Source organism: Lacerta agilis, chromosome 14, assembly GCF_009819535.1.
Source record: "Lacerta agilis isolate rLacAgi1 chromosome 14, rLacAgi1.pri, whole genome shotgun sequence".
Classification (NCBI taxonomy): domain Eukaryota; kingdom Metazoa; phylum Chordata; class Lepidosauria; order Squamata; family Lacertidae; genus Lacerta; species Lacerta agilis.
The window spans coordinates 20371500-20397424 of record NC_046325.1 but is presented as its reverse complement, the minus strand read 5'-3'; the positions used below and the strand labels follow the sequence as shown (position 1 = coordinate 20397424).

Sequence of the window (25925 nt, the reverse complement as noted above, 5' to 3'; positions counted from 1 at the left end):
CATTCAAGTGTCTTTTACCCCATATATTTGTTAGCACAGAGGGTGAGAAATCCTGCACTGGAAATGAGAAGCTGGACAGCCTTTCTGCGGATTTTTTTGAAATGAAGATTATTGGCCACAGCTACAACATCTACAATGCTGTGTATGCTGTGGCCCATGGCTTGCATGCCATGCAATTATTCAAACCCAGAAGAACGATGAATTTTCAGGATCTGCAGCCATGGCAGGTAAGCCCAATAATGAAAATATGAGTTATAACCATGTGTGTGAGAGTGTTTAACAATTCCAACATATGCAGCATTTTCATGAACTTATGTTCTTTACTACTTTCATCTCATCACCATATCTAAATGTTAAATGCGTGGGGAGAGAGAGAGTTGATAGAAATTGCAGATATATATTCACTAATACCATTTTATATGGAAACTGTTGCATTTTAGAAGCCCTTAAACACATGGCACACATTATAGTCCTGCAGTTATCTATTGGCTCCAGGTAAGTATTCTTTTCTCCCAGCACCATCAAATATTTCATTTTTATAATTATAAAACAATCCAAAGGAAGGGGAATGAATTCTCATGGACCCTCCATTCCCTTCTCCTTCATCTCCTTCCTTCTTTTCTGATCAAGGAATCAGAAATGAATTATTTGATAAAGTGATGGTCGTTAGTCCAATATAACACCAATTTGTGCAAGTAATATTTTGAAGAGTCCAACGTTAGGAGTGGGATAAAATGCAGCTTCGTTCATGGGTAATTCAAATAATAAAAGTTAAATAAACCTTGTGGAGTGTTAATTTATATAGAATTGTACACATAGTTGATTTGAATATGTTTTTATTGTTCATACAGCCAATGTATCGGGCGAATGGGGGGTTTCACTGTTTGTCTTTTGGTTGTTGGTGATCTTAATAATAATAATAATAATAATAATAATAATAATGACAAGGATGACTTTGCAGTCTTGCAAAAAAAAAAAAAATGCAGCTTCAAACGTTGCTTTTTCCATAGTGGAACAATGGCTATTGCTGGGAAGCAGCCTATATGGGATGTCTCTGCAATGTTCCAGAACAACATGAGAGATATCATTTTGTGCTGTATTTCTTCACGTTTCTTTTTTATTTTTTGGCCTACTTTTTATACCACAGGCCTTTGATTAGGCAAAACAAAACTTAAAATAGGCTAGATATGTTCTTTGGCGTACAGGTCTCCCATATGCTCACCAGTCTCCTATGCATTAATACAATGGTGTTCTTAAATCAAAGATGTTTTGAATCATGAGCTGTTCTAGGTCCTCTTGAGTCCGCCCAGTAGATCTTGTAGTATTTTTGTGTCAAGTGGAGCAGACAGTACTGATATTATTAGAAGACAGTTTCCTATGTAAACCATTGAAATCTTTGGAGAAAATATATTTTCTTTCTCATCTTAGCTCCACCACTTTGTGAAGAGAGTCTCATTTAACAACAGTGCTGGGGATGAGATTTCTTTTGACCAGAATGGAGAACTGGAAGCTGGATTTGATATTATCAACTGGGTGACTTTCCTAAATCAGTCCTTTCGAAGAGTGAAAGTTGGCAGGTTGCAAGCCAGAGCCAAAGTTTTCACCATTAATGAAGGTGACATCACATGGCACAGTGGTTTCAAGCAGGTAATTTCAAGTAATTCTGAAAGTTTGTCAAAAAAGACAAACAATAAGGGAGCATTCCTAAGGATGGGAACCCACCACAAATTATGCCATCTTAAATTAAGCAAACATAAAGTACATAGGATTGAATTTCCATGCAGGAGCAGGGCTACTACTGGCTGAGTTGGTTTGAGCTCAGCAGAGGGAAAACAAGACTTTGAAATACAGGTAGAGTTACACCAGAGAAAAGGAGCAGATCCCACAATGATCTGATCATTTTAAATTGATTAGCCATCAATTGTTGAACAATGCCAGCAGACAATGGGAGATCCAAAAGTATTTTTACTTCACTGGATGCTTTGGAAGTTCTGATTAATATTAGCAACTCTGTTTACCTTAATATTTCCTTTTCTTTTTATAATTTTTATTACAGATTTTCTTGGTTTACGAAAGTAATTTCCACCTCAAAATCATAGCTGCAATGTATTATGTCAATAAAAATCATTTTTCTTGGCTAGCAATAGCCACTTTACTTTGATTTTTTCTTCAGTTTTTTAGTACAGGAAACAGAAAAAGGAATAAAGATATTCACACACGGATTCAACTCATCTGTTTAAACCTTCTGGTCAACCATAAATCAAGCTTTTCACTCAGCTTTAGACATTTAACAATCAGATTTCCTTTCACTTTTTATTAAGCGACAGAAGATGGTAATTGCAGATTTCCAGACTGCAGATTTCCTCCACAAGACGATTTTCTCCTCTTTACAGTTACATTTTTCCCTGTCCCAGAAGTGTTTTAAAAAGAGTCTTCTTTACCTATAAAAGTGATCGTGAGGTGTTTGGATATGTTAACAATTTCTCAGTTTGCCAGCTTGCTCTAACACAATCAATGCATTTTGATGGTAACTTCAAAATGGCCCCAATCAAAGCATATGAAGTTAACTTCCTAGATCAACCTTATCTCCAAACTAATAGTCAGATTAATCTGCCTGACTAATCAATCACCACATAATTATCTTCAGTCAGCAAAAGCCAACAGAGACAGCCTAACTCCTATTCCTCTATCCCAGAAGTCCTCAACAAACTGTAATGCTGGATATTACCCTTTTTGGCTTCAAATAATGTGAAGTCATTTGAAAACATTGAGTTCCTGATTGTTCATGGTTGCAAAGTAGAGTAAAAGTTCAAATATATTTGAACAAAAGGGCACATATCAAAATGATAACTTTAAACAATGTGAGACCCTAAATGTTGACTAGCTTAACATTCTAAAGTTTATGATTGAACAGAGGCTAATATGCGCCCAAAATTATGTTCAGGATAGACCCACCGAAATCAGTAGACGCATTGAAATCAGTAAATTAAGACACTGCCATTGCTTTGCTGAAATCAAGTCATGTATTCAGTTTTCAGTCTTTCTACCATTTTATGTTGAAAAGTAATGGAAGAAAATGGAAAAGTAAAAGAAAGAAAAAGGGGAAAGTGAAAGCTATTATTCTGAGCCCTGAGATACATACAGAGATATAGAGGTAATTGAGATTGTGTAAAATGCCTATGTAGTTGCCCAAATATAGTTGCTGAATATTTTTTTCAAAATTGTTGTTTTGAAATTTCTGGGTTACTCATTATTTGTATCACTGGTGTGTAATGACAAGGTTTTCCTCATTTTCTCTCATTTATACAAAGGCCCAGCCTATTTCTGTATGTTCAGACAAGTGCCATCCAGGTTATAGCAAGAAAATGAAGGAAGGGGCACCATTTTGCTGCTATGATTGCATCCCCTGTCCAAATGGGAAGATTTCAAGCCTTGAGGGTAAGGCTTTCGGTGTACAGGGTTATATATAATACATTGCTGAAGAACTTATATGGAAGATCCATGGACAAGTTTTAGTTGAGGACAGAGCACAAATATTTTTCCCAACTTTCCCATTCCCTGGCAGCAGACACCAGTTTCCACATGATGGAGCAAAAATACCTGTTTTTATTAAAGGGTGGGTGGAAATATTGTAGTGCCAATTCAGGTTGTGCTGTTGCTGATGATGTTGTTTTTAATTGGCTTAATCAGAATCTCCACAAAGGTTTCTTTGAGGATTTAAAAAAATCAACACTATCCAATCCATACTCTATGATAAGCTCTCATGCCAAATAACACTGTCACAACCCTTTTACATTGTTGCAGTATTAGGACAAGACAAATACAATTAGATTTGAGAAATGAGAATAATCATTTTTTCTCTCCCAATTTTCAGACATGGATGAATGTTCTGAATGTGCAGAAGATCAGTATCCCAATAAGGACCAGGATCTGTGTGTTCACAAGACAGTAACATTCTTGTCTTATGAAGAACCACTTGGGATCATCTTAGCCATTTTTTTCACTTTCCTTTTTTTCTGCACAGCTTTGGTGCTAGGAATATTTATAAAGCAACATGACACTCCCATTGTCAAAGCCAACAACCGAAGCCTTTCATATACTCTCCTCATTGCCCTCTTGTTCTGCTTCCTTTGTTCTTTGCTTTTCATTGGCCCACCTCAGAAAGCAACATGCCTTCTCCAACAAATTACTTTTGACATAGTTTTCTGTGTTGCTGTTTCATGCATATTGGCCAAAACTATGACAGTGGTTCTGGCTTTCATGGCTACCAAACCAGGAAGCATGATGAGGAAATGGGTGGGCAAACCACTGGCCATATCCATTGTCCTTTCATGCTCTCTTATCCAAGCATCAATTTGTGTTATATGGTTGGCAACCTTTCCCCCATTCCCAGATGCTGACATGCACTCAGAGACTGAAGAAATTATACTGGGGTGTAATGAGGGGTCTGTGATTATGTTTTTCTGTCTTCTTGGCTATATGGGTTTTCTTTCCATTGTCTGCTTCTGCATAGCTTTCCTTGCCAGGAAGTTACCTGACAGTTTCAATGAAGCCAAGTTTATCACTTTCAGCATGCTGGTCTTCTGCAGTGTTTGGTTGACCTTTGTTCCAACCTACCTGAGTACCAAGGGAAAATACACAGTGGCTGTGGAGGTCTTCTCCATTTTAGCCTCTGGTGCTGGTTTACTGGCTTTCATCTTTTTACCAAAATGTTACATTATTGTGCTGAGGCCTGATTTGAACAACAGGGAACGACTAATTAAGTGAAAATGTTAAAATTATTAATTGTAAGCCGTTCTTTTATATAAGAATGCATTTCAGCTTTTTTAAAACAGCATTTCATTCAATATCTGCAAACACAAAATTCTCCTTGTCTCTCACATATACAGAATCTTTCAATCCCTCTTCACTTTCTACTCTCTCAATCTTTATATTTTCATCTGTAAGGGAAACATCCTATAGCAAGATCCACCAGTATGAGTTGGGTAAGGATGCAAAAGATCTCAAGCAGAACTGGTTGTTTCCAGTATAGTCAGGCTGTACTGTTGAAACTCTGCATCATTGGCTCAGTCAGAGATACACAGGTATACACCCACTCTTGCAGCTCACTTGGATTCAACTCTCTGAACTTAAATGTGTGGCTCTGAAGCTACTGTAAGCACTGAAAAGGAGCTCTTGTGGAGCCAGGATCGGGGGGTGGTGGGGCTATGTTGGAACCTAAGCACATTCCGCCGGTCTTGTGAGCTGGCAACTTGTTATAATTCGGTACATTAAGAAAGATGGTGCAACTCTAAATACTTGGGAGGAGAATTGTGTTGCTATTCTTTTTAAAAGATGGCTGCATTAAAGTTCACATACTGTTTTGTAAAGTGTGACTTACGAATGTTCACCTTTCAATATGAATTGAATTGAACTGATTTTCTCCTTTCTTTCCACAGGCAGTAAGCAGGGAATGTTAAGGGATCCAGTCAGGGCGGGGTGGTGTGGTAGCTTTATGCTAAGAGCCATAAAAGACTTGTGCCAGTTCTGCTCCACTTGGCAATTCATTTTAATAAATGTTTATTCTAAAAACATCAATTAAATCTTGAGATGTAGGTGCTAATCAATATCACATTGTTAAATGTTGGATAGCTCAATTAGTCTCTTGCAGAAAGGAACAACAACAGCAGCTCTTCCAGCACTTTTGGAGAGACAGAAAATGGACTTCATCTTCCTTCCATACTGCACCTATATAACCTCTTGCTATATACCTTATTTTTCACTCCATAAGACACATCTGAACATAAGACACACCGAGTAGTTTTTAGAGGAGGAAATCAGGGGGAAAATATTCTGAATCAAATGTTGTACTAAACTATTTAATAAACTTCCGGCATATTAGAGGGAGAGGGAGAGGGACAGGAGCTGTATGTTTGTTTAGCGTCCCTCTGCAGCCTCATTGCTCCATTTAGGGAGCGGATGGACCTTTTCTAGCTGAGGCTGCTGCAGCTGTTGCTGGCTACGCGCCACTTTTAAAAGCGCCTGCTGGCTTTGAATCGCCTGTCTCCCCTTGCTATCTTACTTGTTTGCCCTGTGCCTGGGGTTTTTTCCATTTACCAGTTTGCAGTCTTTTCCTTCCGCTGCTTGTTTTGAGGCAGGATAGATATGAGCACATGAGCAGGACTTGGATTGCAGGGAATTAGCTCTGTAAATGCACTCTTCCTTGCAGCCTTCTACTTCATTTGTACACGTGGCTACCTAACGTGCGAACAGTTAGCTTGTCTGGTCCGAGTGCCCCTACCCCTTTGTTACTGTAAAAGTTATGCTTGTGCTCTAGTTCTATTGCTGCCAGTGGCTGCTTATCACTTGACTTGAACCTGTTATAGTCTATTCAACTCTGCTTTTAGTACCTCTTGTTTGTTTTATGGCTGTGCCAGTAGCCTGAGAGTTACAACTGATTAGCTGTTAGTTAGCGAGACCAGTTGCTAGGCGATGAGCAGGGAAGCAGCACGCCCCGGATAGACCCAATACAGGAACCCCAAGAGCCTCCTCTCATGCAAGTGGATCCTGTCGCACTTTGCTGCTTTAAAGTGAGCCACAGAGGAGGGAAGGAAGGGGAGCCCATCCATCCCTCCCTTCTCTGCGGCTCGCTTTAAAAGCAGCAAAGCTGGACAGGAGCCGCTTACACCTGTGCAAGCAGCTCCTGTCCCGCTTTGCTGCCATGGCTCTCCTTCCCTCCCTCCTCCCCAGCTTGGCTCGCTATAAAGCTTTGCTGCTTCAATTCAATTCCCATTGACTTGCGGAATTCAGGGGTGGTTTTCCCTCCAAATAGGGCAACTTTGAATGGGCCAATCAGAAGCTGCACTTGGAGGGCAGTGCCTCGCTGGCTGGTTGTGTGAGGCTTCTGCAGCATAGTCAGCTGAAGAGCAAAACCTTCCCACCCCCCTTTACATTATTCCGTTTACACTTCAGGGCAATTACTTATAATGCTTCTAAAATGTATTTTCCTTTTCAGGTTAACCAATGGTTTTCTTGTACCTCCTGATCTTGCTATGGTTGCTAATGGTTGCTGTATTCGGAACCAGGAAGTCATCTCTCTGTAGGGAATTCAGCAGGTCAGGTGGTTTTGCCCTTTTCCATAGCAAAACGTCACAACAGTTAAAGCATTTGGTGGAATCCTAGTCTTCAAACACAGGGTGAAGTGGTGCATCACCCACCATTGTATCAGAGGTGTATTCAGGGTACCCCATTAGAAGGGTCTTGGTGGAAGTCCATGTCTAGAAGCCCAGCTTAGGACAGACAGGATGTAGGGCTTCCAGCCGTAGCCTTAGGATGGCCAGCTCAGTAGATAACTGTCCTGGGGAGGCCATAGTCCATGGCACGACCCTGAAGCAGTTCCAGCACTCCAGCAGGAAGCTGAAATGGATATACACACAACACCGGAGCCAAAGTGCCACCTATACCTATAATCAAGAAAGTTGTGGCCATTTTTATGCAGATAGTTGAGTTTGTACCATCACACATCACATACTATCAGACCGGGGTGGGGGTCCCCTCAGGAAGATGCTTTGTGATCACAGCCAGGGGCGTCGCTAGGGGGGTGCTGTGGGGCTGGCACACCCCGGGTGACAGGGGTGACAAGCGGCGGGTGGGGGTGACAAGCGGTGCCCCCTCCAGCCACTCCCCACACAACACCGGTCACCCTGGGAGCAGCAGCTCTGCATGGACAGGGTGCTCCCTCGGCCGTGCGCTGTTGCTCCCAGGGTGACGTAGCGAGCGGCGGCGCGTGGTGGTGACAAGCGGCAGCCCCTCCCGCCATTCCCAAGTGCTGCCGCTCCCTCCGTCACCCCAGGAGCAACAGCGCACGGCCAAGGGAGCACCCCGTCCGTGCAGCGCTTCTGCTCCCGGGGTGACCGGCCATGCGTGAGGAGTGTCGGGAGGGGCTGCCGCTTGTCACCCCCACGCGCCGCCACTCGCTCCGTCCCCCCGGGAGCAGCAGCACCGCACACACTGTGCGCTGCTGCTCCTGGGGGGACGGAGCGAATGGCGGCGCGTGGGGGTGACAAGCGGCAGCTCCTCCCACCATTCCCACGCGCTGCTGCTCCCTCTGTCACCCTGGGAGTGGCAGCGCACAGCGCGACGACGGAGTGCGCCTGCGCAACATTTCGCGCAGGCGCACTCTGTCGTTGGACCGTCGCTTCCACAGCCTCCTTTTGAGCCGCAGAGCTTAAAAGGGGGCTCTTCAGCTTAAAAGGAGGCTGCAGAAGCGGCGACGGCACTCCCGGAAACGCCCCGGGGGCGGGGCGTCATGACGCCAAAATATGGCGTCGCAACACCCCACCCCCGGGGCGATTCCTTTGCCTCCCCAGGTACCACTGATCACAGCATGCCTCGGACAGCTGGCTCAGGGGATGGGAGACTTGAGATCCTCCTTTCAATCCACATCAGTGCATCATTGGTTTGGGATGAATTATTTTGATTGGCAGATCCTTTAGTTGTTACATTTTAATAAATATAACCTGTTGTCCATCTTTCTTGTCTCATGTCTTCTTGTATGTGTTGCCAATGAGCTTCCTATTAGACACAAACATGCATACTCAGAAGTTTGGTATGCCACACTTTGTATAGAATCAAAAAGATAGTTTCTTGATAAACTTTCTCAATAAAAATTAAGATTTCTTTGATATATCATGCAATGTTATGGGCATTTATATTACAGAATGTAGGGTTGCCGTGTGTGTGTGTGTGTGTGTGTGTGTGTTTGTGTGTGCATGCATGCAGGCGTACATGTGTGTGTCAAAGTTGTTGAGCTTTCTTGGTTGGTTTTTAAAAAATGAGCCCCTTTTTAAAAAATGAGCCCCATATGTACATGTTTTACTAGACATTTTGCGCGCGCACACACACACACACACACACACACACATATATATATATATATATATATATATATATATATATATATATATATGGGATTCTTTGAAGGAAGGGTGGAATAATAAAAATAAATAAATCAATACCCCCCCCAAAAAAAAAAATATTTGGATTTTTTTTAAATAAAAGACCAACACAAGTAAATTAACTATTTATTTTTTACCTATGTAGGACAGTACATTATATCATATTACGATAAATTGGAATAAAATACATGCAGTAGTGATAGTAAAATTACAGTGCATTCTATTTGGAAAGAAAAAAAATCAAAAAATGTGTATATATCAAAAGGAAATGTTATGAACTAAATTTAACAATGGAAAAATGAGAAACTGGGGAAGACCCAGCCAGGTACAACCTTTTTTGCATTGAAAGCATAATTTTCATTTTTTTTTAAGCTATCACAAATTTGTTGAGATGTAACTTCAAAATAAGTATTCCCCTAAAGAATTGTGTTTCATAGAGATAAACATGTTTGCTGAAGCAATACCACAGAGGAACTTTTTGAAAACAGGTAATTTTCATCCACCTCCCAAGATCATTAAATTGAGTGTGGTCAGTTTTGTTCCCTCTTGAATACACTGCCCAAGCTGTGCAGGCACTAGCAAAACAAATAATCAATTGCATAGTGAGTGGTATAAATACCCCCTACACTGCTGCTACCTGGGGTTCCAATATCTGAGGCTTTAAGGTTTGTATTGCAGACTGCAGTGTATGAGAAAGTGGAATCCGACTGACATACTCCTGGATGTTCTAAGGAGGATGTGGAAACAAGGAAGTTGGCGTTTTGAGGGAAGATCTGAGCAAAGATTTGCATTTGCGATATTGCTGGTCTTGTTGCATATTATGATGCCTCACATGGCACCTGAAAGCAATCATTGCATTATTAGTGATCCTATCACTGTTCGTCACAGGTATCTACAGTCTGGTGATCTCATAATTGGTGGAATTATGTCTCAGTTTTTGCTGCCTGATCAACTGCATAGCTTTGATAAAGACCCTCATGATGAACAGATTGAAGAAACCCTGTAAGCCTGTCTGCCTGCCTGCCCTCCCTATCTCTCTCTCCCTTCCAGCCTTCCTCCATTCCTTTAAGTAGAGCTTCCCTGGTCACAAAGACCAGCTGCATGGATTCAATTAAGCAACAATAATTTGTGAACTGTTTTCTTTGCGTAGAGTATATGCATGGACTGCAGCCAGTAAAAGAGCATGTATTAGTGGGATTGCCATGGGCACCAGAAAAGGCTCATCAATGCTTAGTTTTGCTCTGCACTTTCTAGGAAGGGCACTCCGCCTTCCCAGGGGATGGTGTTGCAGTCAGGCCACGAGTTCTCCCCTTGTACAGTGGGGGGGGGGGTGGCTTGGCAATGCTGCCTGCATCACAGGGAGTCTGGGCCATGTCACGCCCCCTGCTGACCAATCCAATAGACCTGGGGCATGGCTTGCACTATTACTTTGTAAGTTTTGGCGGTTAGGCATTGGTAAAACCTGGTTTATAGGAGGGGAGGTTGTGGCCATCACCTGCCCCTCCTCTTTAAGGGTGTTCTCTTAAAGGGATATGGGTGTGTGGATCTCATCTGAAGCCCGGGTATGGACTAGGGCCATGCCACGACCCCATTGGGGACCCTGAGGGAGCTCTGTACATCAACAGCCCCCCCCCCCTTACTGGTGGTTGACACTTACCAAACTACCTGCATGGCTGACAGTCAGATATAGCCGGTTCAATTCCAGTACCTAAGCCAATGCCACACCCATTCTGGTCTCAGTTATTCCATTAACCTGAAATACTGGTGTCCATGTGTTTCATTATCCACCAATTGGGGGAGGGCTAGGGGCCTTGACATGCAAAAGGTTAGGCTTTTCAAGTCCAGGTCTGAGTGATCCAGCAGTAAAACACAGGTTTTTACTGGGGCAAACAAGCAAGCAAGCAAACAAACAAACCCATTAATAGCTGGACCAAGAAACCCTGGACCTGTGCCCAGAAATGAAGCCAAAAAGGAAGTGTGGATGAGTCCAGAGTGTGGGCAGAGGTGGCATAAGCCTCTACTTCTTTGCTGTGACCTTAGTAAAAAAATAAAAATAAAAATGCCCTGTGCTGTTATGTGGGAATACCTGTATATACTGAAATCATGGCTGAGAAAGGAGAGCTTAAAGCTTCCCTTCCCAAATGCTATGGTTTTCATGATAACCGATACACAAACACACACACACACATTTGGCATTTAATTTTTAAGCAATTGTGGTGTGAATACCAATAATGCCATAGTTATAAAAAAATAATATTCCATTAAAGGATGAAAAGAATATTTTTCATTTCAGTTTTCTGATAGGAAAATTTCCATTGTGAATTCAAGCTTTTTAAAGGGTTAATCCCTCAACTATATTGGAAGCCAACTATTTTGCTACTGATATTAATCTCTTCTTAATTTTCCTAAAGAATACTAGCAATTACAGGTACATCAATCATTACAAACACAGGCTTAAACTGAATTGTAGCCCTTTACCTCTTTCCAAAAAGCTTATCACCAGTCACCAAGCAGCCGTAGAATGGGTTTGCATACATCCCTATTCCAAATATATTAATTAACTGAAAGGTTGGGTGAGGGGTATCTGCTGTAGCATATGCTCTTGGTGAAGAGCAACACTGTAAAAGTTTTACTAAGAACAATGTCTTACTTTCATGTTCCATCCAAATCTCATTATAGTATACTGACTAAGAACTATCTGCACACCCTAGCATTGGTGTATGCTGTGAAGGAGATAAATGAAAACCACTATATCTTACCAAATGTTACCTTGGGCTTCCATATCTATGAATGTTATTCCATTGCACATTGGACCTACATTGGCATTTTGCAACTTCTCTCAGCAGAGAACAGATTTTCCCCAAACTATAAGTGTGGTGTTCAGAACCAACTGATGGCTGTCATTGGGGCTCTTTATTCTGAAACCTCCCTCCACATGGCAACACTATTGGGCATGTACAAAGTTCCACAGGTAGGATATGTCATGGTCAGTGACATATGACTTTGTGCTGTGGATACATCATGTTTGAGATAAGCTTTCAGACCTGCACATAAGACATACAGCAAAGCTAAATGACAAAGTCACTTGATCTTTGCTTGTGGTTTTGAGCCCCATGTTGGGTGAAAGATTCCTGCATTACAAGAGTATATCCAGCAAGGCCACTTGTAAAAAGGGGTTTGACCAAATGGCCCTTGTGGTCCCTTACAACTCCCTAATTCTATGCTTGTAAGTGGCAAAATGTATTTGGCCATAACTGTGCACACTCCTATATAAATGTTATATAAATACATTATAAACATAAATAATTATATAAACATTATATATCAATTATATATTATAAATATATAATTAAAAATAACTTATTAAAAATAAGTAATGACTAGCATATTAATAATAACTGTGATGACATTTAAAATCAATAATTATTACACATGCAATATAGAAACACATTGAAAAGTGGATTCAAATTATACTGATATTTAGTAATGGTTACAGTAGTTGTTATTACTTCAGGGAATCAAAATGCACACTCAGGCTTCTTTATTTCTGTAAACATATCCCATTCCATCCTCTCCCCCTTACATCTTTCCACAGTTCACATATGGCTCTGTTCAACTGATACCTGATAAAGCTGAAACTTGTTCATTCTACCAGATGGTCCCTAATGAAACCTATGAACATAAAGGGATTCTCCTGTTGCTTCTGCATTTCCAATGGACATGGGTTGGAGTCATTGCCACAAATGATGAGAATGGAGATAGATTTGTGTGGACAATAACAGCAATGTTTCCCCAATGGGGAATCTGTTTTTCCTACATAGAAAGAATTGATGTAATTTTTTTCAATGATCTGTTTGCAGCTGTAGGTTCATTGGTGAGAATATATAATCTTTCCATTGAGTGTAATGCCAATGCAGTTATTGTTTATTCAGAAAACATAGCAACTTTCAGATGGCTATTATACATTCCAGAAATTGAATATGATATAATGCCGCCCAAAGGTAAAGTGTGGATTCTAACAGTCCAGCAGGAACTCAGTTCATACCCTTATCAAAAGGGTTGGGATTTACAAGTCATCCATGGTGCTTTGGGCTTCACCATTCAGTCCAATGAGCTGTTAGGATTCGATAATTTCCTACAGACCAGAAACCATCTGGAGACCAAAGAAGATGGTTTTATCAGCGATTTCTGGGTACAGGCATTCAAGTGTCTTTTACTCCATATATTTGTTAGCACAGGGGGTGAGAAGTCCTGCACTGGAAATGAAAAGCTGGACAGCCTCTCTGGGGATTTTTTTGAAATGAAAATTATTGGCCACAGCTACAACATCTACAATGCTGTCTATGCTGTGGCCCATGGCTTGCATGCCATGCAATTATTCAAACCCAGAAGAACGATGAAATTTCAGCATCCACAGCCATGGCAGGTAATGGCCCAAGAATGAAAATATGAGTTAGCACCATATGTGTGTGAATGTTTAACAATATGAACATATGCAGCATTTTCGTGAACTTATCTTCTTTACTAATTTCATCTCATCACCATACTGTATCTAAATGTAAAACACAGATAGATTGTTGATTGATGATAGATAGATAGATGGTAGATGATAGATAGATGGTAGATGATAGATAGATAGATGGTAGTTGATAGATAGATGGTAGGTGATAGATAGATAGATAGATAGATAGATAGATAGAAGATGATAGATAGCTAGATAGGTAGATAAATAGTCAGTCAGACAGACAGATAGATGATAGGTAGATGGTAGATGGTAGATAGATAGATGATAGATAGATAGATAGATGATAGATAGATAGATAGATAGATAGATATAGATAGATGATCGATAGATAGATGATTGATAGATAGATACATCGATACTGTAGATTAATATTCCCTAATACCTTTTTGTATGGAAACTGTTACATTTTAGTAGCTACATTTTAGTAGCACTACACAAACTGTCCCTTTCATGGATCACTGCCTTGTAATGGCGAAGGGGCTTGAATAACTCAGGGAAGCTATGGACAGGTCAAGATGGACAGGTCATAGTGGAGAGTTTTGACCAAATGTGACCCATCTGGAGCAGGAACTGGCAAGCCACTCCAGTATCCCTGTAAAGACAACAGGCATATAAAAGTTATGACACTGGAAGATGAGCCCCTCAGGTTGGAAGGCGCCCAACATGCTACTGAGGAAGAGTGGAGGACAAGTACAAGTAGATTCAAAGCTGATGAAGCGGCTGGGCCAAAGCCGAAAGGTCACTCAGTTGCAGATATGCCTGGAAGCGAAAGGAAAGTCCAATGGTGTAAAGAAAAAAAATGCATAGGAACCTTGAATGTAAGAACAATGAACCTTGGTAAGCTGGATGTGGTCAAAAATGAGATGGCAAGAATAAACATTGACATCCTGGGCATCAGTGAAATAAAATGGACGGGAATGGGCGAATTCAGTTCGGATGACTATCATATCTACTACTGTGGGCAGGAATCCCGTAAAAGAAATGGAGTGGCCCTCATAGTCAACAAAAGAGTGGCGAAAGCTGTACTGGGATGCAATCTCAAAAATGATAGAATGATCTTGATACGAACCCAAGGCAGACTTTTTAACATCACAGTAATCCCAGTTTATGCACCAACGACCGGTGTTGAAGAAACTGAAATTGACCAATTCTATGAAGACTTACAACACCTTCTAGAAATGACACCAAAGAAGGATGTTCTTCTCATTATAGGGGATTGGAATGCTAAAGTAGGGAAGAAGAAGACTTTGGATTTGATATCCCGCTTTTTACTACCCGAAGGAGTCTCAAAGCGGCTAACATTCTCCTTTCCCTTCCTCCCCCACAACAAACACTTGGTGAGGTGAGTGGGGCTGAGAGACTTCAAAGAAGTGTGACTAGCCCAAGGTCACCCAGCAGCTGCATGTGGAGGAGTGGAGACGCGAACACGGTTCCCCAGATAACGAGTCTACCGCTCTTAACCACTACACCACACTGGGAGTCAAGAGATAAAATGAAGCAGGGCAAAGGCTAATAGAGTTCTGTCAAGAGAACAAGCTGGTCATCACAAACACTCTTTTCCAACAACACAAGAGATGATCTACACATGGACATCACCAGATGGGCAGCATCAAAATCAGACTGATTATGTTATCTGCAGCCAACGATGGAGAAGCTCTATACAGTCAGCAAAAACAATACCTGTAGCTGACTGTGGCTCAGACCATCAGCTTCTTATAACAAAATTCCAGCATAAACAGAAGAAAGTAGGAAAAACCACTGGGCCAGTAAGATACAATCTAAATCAAGTTCCTTATGAATACACAGTGGAAGTGAGGAACTGGTTTAAGGATTTAGATTTGGTGGGAAAAGTGCCTGAAGAACTATGGATGGAGGCTCGTAACATTATACAGGAGGCAGCAACGAAAATGTGAGGGAGATAGTGAAAGATACAGGAAACTGAATGCAGATTTCCAAAAAATAGCAAGGGGAGACAATAGGGCCTTCTTAAATGAGCAATGCAAAGAAATAGAGGATAACAACAGAACGGGAAAAACCAGAGATCTGTTCAAGAAAATCGGAGATATAAAAGGAACATTTCGTCCAAAGATTACCATAATAAAGGACAAAAGTGGGAAGGACCTAACAGAAGCAGAAGATATCAAGAAGAGGTGGCAAGAATACACAGAGGAATTATACCAGAAAGATATGGAGGTCTCGTACACCCTAGGTAGTGTGGTTGCTGACCTTGAGCCAGACATCCTGGAGAGTGAAGTCAAATGGGCCTTAGAAAGCACTGCTAATAACAAGGCCAGTGGAAGTGATAATATTCCAGCTGAATTATTTAAAATTTTAAAGGATGATGCTGTTAAGGTGCTACACTCAATATGCCAGCAAGTTTGGAAAACTCAGCAGTGGCCAAAGGATTGGATAATATCAGTCTACATCCCAATTGCAAAGGTCAGTGCCAAAGAATGCTCCAACTACCGCACACTTGCGCTCATTTCACACGCTAGCAAGGTTATGCTTAAAATTCTACAAGGCAGGCTTAAGCAATATATTTACCGAGAACTCCCAGAAGTGCAAGCTGAATTTCGAAGGGGCAGAGGAACCAGAGACCAAATTGCAAACATGTGCTGGATTATGGAAAAAGCTAGAGAGTTCCAGAAAAAACATTTACTTCTGCTTCATTGACTACGCAAAAGCTTTTGACTGTGTCGACCACAGCAAACTATGGCAAGTTCTTAAAGAAATGGGAGTGCCTGATCACCTCATCCGTCTCCTGAAAAATCTCTATGTGGGACAAGAAGCTGCAGTTAGAACTAGATATGGAATAACTGATTGGTTCAAAATTGGGAAAGGAGTACGACAAGGCTGTATATTGTCTCCCTGCTTATTTAACTTATATGGAGAATTCATCATGCGAAAGACTGGACTGGATGAATCCCAAACCGGAATTAAGATTGCCGGAAGAAATATCAACAACCTCAGATATGCTGATGATACTACCTTGATGGCAGAAAGTGAGGAGGAATTGAAGAACCTTTTAATGAGGGTGAAAGGGGAGAGCGCAAAATATGGTCTGAAGCTCAACATCAAAAAAACTAAGATCATGGCCACTGGTCCCATCACCTCCTGGCAAATAGAAGGGGAAGAAATGGAGGCAGTGAGAGATTTCACTTTCTTGGGTTCCATGATCACTGCAGATGGTGACAGCAGTCACGAAATTAGAATACGCCTGCTTCTTGGGAGGAAAGCAATGACAAATCTAGACAGCATCATAAAAAGCAGAGACATCGATAAAGGTCCATATAGTTAGAGCTATGGTTTTCCTAGTAGTAATGTATGGAAGTGAGAGCTGAACCATAAAGACGGCTGATCACTGAAGAATTGATGCTTTTGAATTATGGTGCTGGAGGAGACGCTTGAGAGTGCCATGGACTGCAAGAAGATCAAACCTATTCATTCTTAAGGAAATCAGGCCTGAGTGCTCACTGGAAGGACAGATCCTGAAGCTGAGGCTCCAATACTCTGGTCACCTCATGAGAAGGGAAGATTCCCTGGAAAAGACCCTGATGTTGGGCACAAGGAGAAGGGGATGACAGGGGACAAAATGGTTGGACAGTGTTCTTGAAGCTACCAACATGAGTCTGACCAAACTACAGGAGGCAGTGGAAGACAGGAGTGCCTGGCATGCTCTGGTCCATGGGGTCATGAAGAGTTGGACACGATTAAATGACTAAGCAACAAACAACAACAAAAACTGTGGTCTTTCAGTTATCTGTTGGCTCCAGAAAAGTATTATTTTCTCGCAACACCATCAAATATTTCATTCTGATATTTCTAAAACAATCCAAAGGAATGGGAATGAATTCTCATGGACCCTCCATTCCCTTCTCCTTCATCTACATCCGTCTTTTCTGATCAAGGACTCAGATGTTTTTTCCATAGTGAAACAATGGCTAATGCTGGGAAGCAACCTATATGAGATGTATCTGGAATGTTCCGGAACTACATGAGATATATAATTTTGTGCTATATTTCTTCATCTTTCTTTCTTTCTTTCTTTCTTTCTTTCTTTCTTTCTTTCTTTCTGCCTGCTTTTTATACCACAGGCCTTTGATTAGGCAAAACAAAACTTAAAATAGTCTAAATATGTCCTTTGGGCTTACAGCTCTCCCACTTATTCAACAGTCTCCTATGTATTAATAGAATAGTGTTCTTAAATCAAAGGTGTTTTGAATCATGAGCTGTTCTAAGTCCTCTTGAGTCTGCCGAGTAGATCTTGTAGAATTTGTGTCAAGTGGAGTAGAGAGTACTGATATTATTAGAAGACAGTTTCATATGTAAGGCATTGAAATCTTTGAAGAAAATATATTTTCTTTCTCATCTTAGCTCCACCACTTTGTGAAGAGAGTCTCATTTAACAACAGTGCTGGGGATGAGATTTCTTTTGACCAGAATGGAGAACTGGAAGCTGGATTTGATATTATCAACTGGGTGACTTTCCTAAATCAGTCCTTTCAAAGAGTGAAAGTTGGCAGGTTGCAAGCCAGAGCCAAAGCATTCACCATTAATGAAGGTGACATCACATGGCACAGTGCTTTCAAGCAGGTAATTTCAAGTAATTCTGAAAGTTTGTGGAAAAAAGAGCAAACAATAAGGGAGCATTCCTAAGGATGGGAACCCACCACAAATTATGCCATCTTAAATTAAGCAAACATAAAGTACATAGGTTTGAAATTCCATGCAGGAGCAGGGCTACTCCTGGTTGAGTTGGTTTGAGCTCAACAGAGGGAAAACAAGACTTTGAAATACAGGTAGAGTTACACCAGAGAAAAGGAGCAGATCCCACACTGATCTGATCATTTTAAATTGTTTAGCCATCAATTGTTGAACAATACCAGCAGACAATGGGAGATCCAAAAGTATTTTACTACTCTGCATGCTTTTCATGGTCTGGTTAATATTAGCAGCTCAGTTTACCTTAATATTTCCTTTTCTTTTTTATAATTTTATTGCAGATTTTCTTGGTTTACGAAAGTAATTTTCCACCTCAAAATCATAGCTGTAATGTGTTATCTCATAAAAAATAGCAATAGCCACTTTACTTTCATTTTCTTCAGTTTTTTAATAGCAGGAAACAAAAAAAGGAATACAGATTTACACACAGGGATTCCCCCTCATCTGTTTAATCCTTTTCAGAGTATAGATTTCAACCACGAGATGGGTTGTGTGTGTGTGTCTCTTTACAGTTACAATTTTCCTTGTCCCAGAAGTATTTTTAAAAAAGCCTTCCTTAGCTATAAAAGTGATTATGTGGTGTTTGGGCATGATGACAACTTCTCAGCTTGCCAGCTTGCTCTAACTGAATAAAAGCATTTTGAGGTTAATTTAAAATGGGCTCAATCAAAGCATTTGCGGTTAACTTCCTAGATCACCCTTATCTACAAATTAATAGTCAGACAATCTGTCTGACTAATCAATCAACACATAATTATCTTCTCTCTGCAATACATAACAGAGAGACAGCCGAACTGTCATTCCTCTATTAGTAGACCCATTGAAATCAATAGACCCATTTTAATCAGTAAATTGTGACACTGCCATTGCTTTGCTGAAATCAAGTCATGTATTCAGTTTTCAGTCTTTCTACCATTTTATGTTGAAAATTAATGGAAGAAAATGGAAAAGTAAAAGAAAGAAAAAGGGGAAAGAGAAAGCTATAATTCTGAGCCCTGAGATACATAAAGAGATATAGAGGTAATTGAGTTTGTGTAAAATGGCTATGTAGTTGCCCAAATATACTTGCAGAATAATTTTTGTTTGTTGTTTTGAAGTTTCTGTGTTACTCATTATTTGTATCACTGGTATGTAACGACAAGGTTTTCATCATTTTCTCTCATTTATACAAAGGCCCAGCCTATTTCTGTATGTTCAGACAAATGCCATCCAGGTTATAGCAAGAAAATGAAGGAAGGGGCACCATTTTGCTGCTATGATTGCATCCCCTGTCCAAATGGGAAGATTTCAAGCCTTGAGGGTAAGGCTTTCGGTGTACAGGGTTATATATAATACATTGCTGAAGAACTTATATGGAAGATCCATGGACAAGTGACAGTTGAGGACAGAGCACAAATATTTTTCCCACCTTTCCCATCCCCTGACAGCAGACACCAGTTTCCACATGAAGGAGCAAAAATACCTGTTTTTATTAAAGAGTGGGTGGAAATATTGTAGTGACAGTTCAGGTTGTCCTGTTGCTGCTGATGTTGTTTTTAATTGGCTTAATTAGAATCTCCACAAAGGTTTCTCTGAGGCTTTAAAAAATCAACAAAATCCAATTCATACTCTATGATAAGCTCTCATGTCAAATAACACTGTCACAACCCTTTTACATTGTTGCAGTGTTAAGACAAGACAAATACAATTAGATTTGAGAAACGAGAATAATCATTTTTTTCTCTCCCAATTTTCAGACATGGATGAGTGTTCTGAATGTGCAGAAGATCAGTATCCCAATAAGGACCAGGATCTGTGTGTTTGCAAGGCAGTAACATTCTTGTCTTATCAAGAACCACTTGGGATCACCTTAGCCATTTTTTCACTTTCCTTTTCTTTCTGCACAGCTTTGGTGCTAGGAATATTTATAAAGCAACATGACACTCCCATTGTCAAAGCCAACAACCGAAGCCTTTCATATACTCTCCTCATTGCCCTCTTCTTCTGCTTCCTTTGTGCTTTGCTTTTCATTGGCCCACCTCAGAAAGCAACATGCCTTCTCCAACAAATTACTTTTGGCATAGTTTTCTGTGTTGCTGTTTCATGCATATTGGCCAAAACCATGACAGTGGTTCTGGCTTTCATGGCTACCAAACCAGGAAGTATGATGAGGAAATGGGTGGGCAAACCACTGGCCATATCCATTGTCCTTTCATGCTCTCTTATCCAAGCATCAATTTGTGTTATATGGTTGGCAACCTTTCCCCCATTCCCAGATGCTGACATGCACTCAGAGACTGAAGTAATTATACTGGGGTGTAATGAGGGGTCTGTGATTATGTTTTTCTGTCTTCTTGGCTATATGGGTTTTCTTTCCATTGTCTGCTTCTGCATAGCTTTCCTTGCCAGGAAGTTACCTGACAGTTTCAATGAAGCCAAGTTTATCACTTTCAGCATGCTGGTCTTCTGCAGTGTTTGGTTGACCTTTGTTCCAACCTACCTGAGTACCAAGGGAAAATACACAGTGGCTGTGGAGGTCTTCTCAATTTTAGCCTCTGGTGCTGGTTTACTGGCTTTCATCTTTTTACCAAAATGTCACATTATTGTGCTGAGGCCTGATTTGAACAACAGGAAACGACTAATTAATTGAAAACACTATTAATTGTAAGCAGATTTATTTGTAAGAATGCATTTCATTTTTTTCCAGCATTTCGTTCAATAACTGCAAACAGAAAATTCTCCTTGTCCATCACATTTACAGAATCTTTCAATCTCTCTTCCCTTTCTGCTATCTCAATCTGTATATTTTCATCTATAAGGTGCAAAATTGTAAAATATAGCTTTATTACACTTCACATACTGTTTTGTAAAGTGTGAATTAGGAATGTTCATCTTTCAATGTGAATTGAATTACATTTCTCCTCCGTTTCCACAAGCAGAAAGCAGGGAATGTTAGGGGTCCCATCAGGGGGTGACGTGTCTTTTATGGGTTTTAGGTTCATAAGACTTGTGCCAGTTCTGCTACACTTGGCAATTCAGTTTAATAAATCTTTATTCTAAATAGGTGAATGTAATCTTGATGATGCAGTTGCAAATCAGGATCATATCTTTAAATTGTATGTAGTTCAGTTAGTCTCCTGCAGAAATGACCACTCCTCACATCAAATGGGGGCCCCCTTTTGTGTGGTCACATGCAGCCACCCGGATCACAGTGCGGCTCTTGGTAGTACAGGCTGGCTTCGCCCTCCCCAGGCTGGATACCTGGAGGTCTCCGCCTACCTCAGCCAATCGCCCAATCCCTCCTGGGGAGGTGTTGCTAGGGGATCGGCCAGGTAGGGGGTGGGACCACGCTGCCCAGAAAAACGGAAGGTGAATCTTACCTGCGAACCGTCAGTGGGCAGAAAAGAACAGCAACGGTTCTTCCAGCACATTAAATTAAGTATGGCATAAGCTTTCTCCTGAAGCCCATGTTTTGGGTCAATTGCAAATTAGTGGCAATGATTTGTTCCAGGTACAGAATTTCCCTATGATGTTGCATGCAACTCTCATTGCAGTGCCCTTATTAAAACTACCAGCATACTTTGGCCTTGACATTTGTGGTGAAGGAGATCAATCAAAACCACCAGCTCCTGCCCAATGTTACCATGGGCTTCCGCATCTATGACAGCTACTTCAGTGAAAGGTGGAGCTATCGTGCCACAATGGAACTTCTCTCAACACAGACCAGATTTGTCCCCAACTACAAGTCAGATGCATGGGGTAATCTGAGAGCAGTCATTGGAGAGCTTTCCTCTGAAATCTCCCTGGTGATGGCAACTGTTTTAGGCAGTGCTTTTTTCTGGGCGTATGCAGGGGTACACATACCCTAAAACATTTTGTGAATCTAAGTTTGGCCTCATTGAGGGGCAGTATTTCAATATGAGTAGGAAAATGAGAGTATCCCTAAACATTTTTTTAGGGGGGGGGAAGCATTGATTTTAGGTCTCTACAAGGTTCCACAGGTGAGATGCGCTTGTGTATAGTGTCTTCCCATATTTTTGTGTAGTTTGGGGATGAGAGAAGGACATGTTTGAGATGAACATGTAGACTGTCCATTCGCTTTAAAATCCCATCACAACCATATATATAACTTTCCTCCAGCATAATTTGTTCACACACAAAAAAATAATATATGGAACAATAAACATGCAGGATTTTTTTTAAGAGTTACAATTCTTACCTGTGAGTGGACTCTGTTACAGGTTTGAATCCACTAATTTTCTGTTCTCTTCATTTTATATGCTTTTATGTGTTCTTATATTACTGCTTTAATGGCTTCAATATATTGTTAACTGGGAGCAACTGATGACATTTTAAAACAAATTGGTAATTATATTGCAAAACCACTCACAGCACCCCTACCCTTGTGGGCAAAAATGAAGGCAACACTAGGTATAAACAACTAGAAAAGACACTATTCAGGAATTTAAAATTGGTCACAACTTTTATTGATTACAGATGTAGGTAGACTTTGTCTCAAGTACTGGGCGTATAGACATTATCAGCTGCCAGGTGGAGGGTTGAAACTTACACACACACACACACACACACACACACGTCTCTATTTCTATTTCTATTTCTGCTTCCACTTCATCATTCTCTAGTTCACATATGGCTCTGCTCCATTTATTACTGAGGACACCAAAGACCTTTCATTTTACCAAATGGTGCCAAATGAGGCCCATCAATACAAGGGGATGCTGTGGTTGCTTATACATTCCCGCTGGTCATGGGCAGGAGCCCTTGTTGCAGATGAAAGCAATGGAGAAAGATTCTTGGAAAATAGTGGTACCAGTTTTCACAGTATGGCATCTGTTTTGCTTTAATACAGGGGTCCCCAAACTAAGGCCCACGGCCCGGATACGGCCCGCACAAGCCAATTATCCAGCCTCCGACGACCCCCACCGCCACCGCCTGCTCTTACTGCCACGGCATGGCACGGCACGGCACGGCACAGCTGCCCATCTCCGGGTCGGCGCAGCGCCAGAAATAGCTTGTGCACATGCGCAAGCGTCATTTCCAGTGCACTTCCGGGTCTGCGGAGGCCCGTGCGCATGTGCACAAGCTATGTCTGCCACCACACCGACCCGGAAGTGTGCCAGAAATAACACATGCGCATGCACACAAGCTATTTCCAGTGCTGTGCCAGAAGTGCACCGGAAAAAGCAAGTGCACGCGCGTATGGGTCATGCTCCCCCGCCCTCCGCCCCCCATGTGATCGGCGCTGGAGGAACCCACCCGAGGCCAGGTAAGTTTGCCTACCCCTGGTTTAATAGAAAGAGTCAAGGCAGTTTATATCACTGATGCTGGAATGGGGAGCATAGCTACTGCAAATAATAATAATAATAATAATAATAATAATAATAATAATAATAATTTATTTCTACCCCGTCCATCTGGCTGGGTTTCCCCAGCCATTCTGGGCGGCTTCCAAACAAAATATTAAAATACAATAGTCTGTTAAACATTAAAAGCTTCCCTAAACAGGGCTGCCTTCAGATGTCTAAGTTTGGTAGTTGTTTTTCTCTTTGACATCTGATGGGAGGGCGTTCCACAGGGCGGGTGCCACTACTGAGAAGGCCCTTTGCCTAGTTCCCTGTAACTTGGCTTCTCGCAGCAAGGGAACCGCCAGAAAGCCCTCGGCACGGGACATCAGTGTCCGGGCAGAACAATGGGGGTGGAGACGCTCCTTCAGGTATACTGGACCGAGGCCGTTTAGGGCTTTAAAGGTCAGTACCAACACTTTGAATTGCGCTAGGAAACGTACTGGGAGCCAACACTTTGAATTGTGCTCAGAAATGTACTGGGAGCCTATGTATAATATTATGGAGAGCAAAGCCAATGTGTTCATGATCTCTGTAGAAACACAGTCTATGATAAATTGGAGATGGTTGCTACATCTACCTGAAATAAAATGTCCCCAGCCTCAATCTGTCAGAACTTGAAGGATCAGCAACATGCAACAACCAACAACAACACGATCATAGAAAGTGAGATAGTGAAGGGGGGTGAGTTCATATATATATATCTCCATCCTTCTGCCTTGGGTTGTATTTAAAAAAGCAAAAATTAATACAAGCCAAAGTCTTCTTCTTTTCACAAGCTAGTAGGAACTGGAAAATAGATGGGCAGTGGCGTAGCTAGCGATCCTCGCCCAGGAGGGATTTTGTCACCCCCTCAGGGATTATACCCCACCCACCGCCCCCCTTCCTATACCTCTGTGGACAGGGTGGGGTTGGTTTGGCTGGGGCTAGGAAGGGAAGTCTGCAAGTTAAGAGCCCGCAGAATTTCCTTGTGGACTTTCCTTCACTGGAGGTTTTTAGGCATCTGTCATAGGTGCTTGAGTGGAGATCCTTACCTTGCACACTGTTGGACTGGAAGAAGAGGTGGTCCATTTTCAGTCTCCTCAAAAGTCATCCAAAGTAAAATGCTGTCTGAATTTTAGATTAGAGTTGGGTGAAATGATTTTTTTTATTTAAAATTGAGTTTATGAACCATCACAGTTGTCTCTTCAGAATGGCATGAGCATTTGGGTAAGAAACAAAGGTCTCTCTCTCTCTCTCTCTCTCTCTCTCTCTCTCTCTCTCTCTCATATACAATAGTGCCTCGCATGACGAAATTAATTTGTTCTGCGAGTGCTGTCGTCTAGCGAAAATTTCGTCTTGTGAAGCACCAACGGGGGAAGAGCGGTTTCACGGGGGAAAAAATCGCAAACATTTTTCGTCTTGCGAGGCAAGGCCATAGGAAAATTCGTCTTGTGAGTCAGCCTTTCGCTAGCGAATGCCTTTCGTCTAGCGAGTTTTTCGTCTAGCGAGGCATTCATCTAGCGAGGCACCACTGTACTGGGCTGACAGCCACTAGTGGGCCTTGGGAAACTTTCAAGAGGGTGTTAGTGCCACAGCCTGCTCAGTGCTATTTCACTTGGCTCTCCTGCTAGCTCAGCATCAGAAATCCTTTGCAAGCCAAGTAAAAGTGACGAGGTGATCAAGAAGTTCATGGGAGAACAGGGAGTGAAATTCTTCCTCATCTTAAAATTTGAGAGAATGAATGAGGACATTGGGGAACAGCCCAGTCGCTTAAAATAGCAATAGATTATATAGGGTGGTACTGTGGGTTAAACCACAGAGCCTAGGACTTGCTGATCAGAAGGTCGGCAGCTTGAATCCCCATGATGGGGTGAGCTCCTGTTGCTCAGTCCCAGCTCCTGCCAACCTAGCAGTTTGAAAGCACGTCAAAAGTGCTAGTAGAGAAATAGGTACCACTCTGGCGGGAAGGTAAACGGCGCTTACGTGCGCTGCTCAGGTTCGCCAGAAGCAGCTTTGTCATGCTGGCCACATGACCCGGAAGTTGTACGCTGGCTCCCTCGGCCAGTAACGCGAGATGAGCGCCGCAACCCCAGAGTTGGACACGACTGGACCTAATGGTCAGGGGTCCCTTTACCTTTATACAGGAGAAGTATAGAAGGAAGATGTGGTCTATTTTCAGTCTCCTCAAAAGTCACCCACAGTAAAATGCTGTCTGAATTTCAGATTAGAGTTGGGTGAAATGATTTTTTTTATTTAAAATTGAGTTTATGAACCATCACAGTTGTCTCCTCAGAATGGCATCATCATTTAGGTCAGAAACAAAGGACTCTCTCTCTCTCTCTCTCTCTCTCTCTCTCTCTCTCTCTCTCTCACACACACACACACACACACACACAAAGAGTTTGTATTGCTAGAAAA

General features: G+C 41.6%; 1 protein-coding gene across 1 annotated transcript; it reads left to right on the top strand.

Moving 5' to 3' along the window:
• The first annotated feature begins 9768 nt into the window (after positions 1-9768).
• On the top strand, positions 9769-20812 carry LOC117057593 (vomeronasal type-2 receptor 26-like). The gene is made up of 6 exons (XM_033168438.1): positions 9769-9938; positions 11348-11364; positions 12797-13128; positions 17836-18054; positions 19357-19483; positions 19920-20812. The coding sequence occupies exons 1-6, from the start codon at positions 9769-9771 to the stop codon at positions 20810-20812; spliced, it is 1758 nt and encodes a 585-aa protein (XP_033024329.1).
• The last annotated feature ends 5113 nt before the right edge of the window (positions 20813-25925 follow it).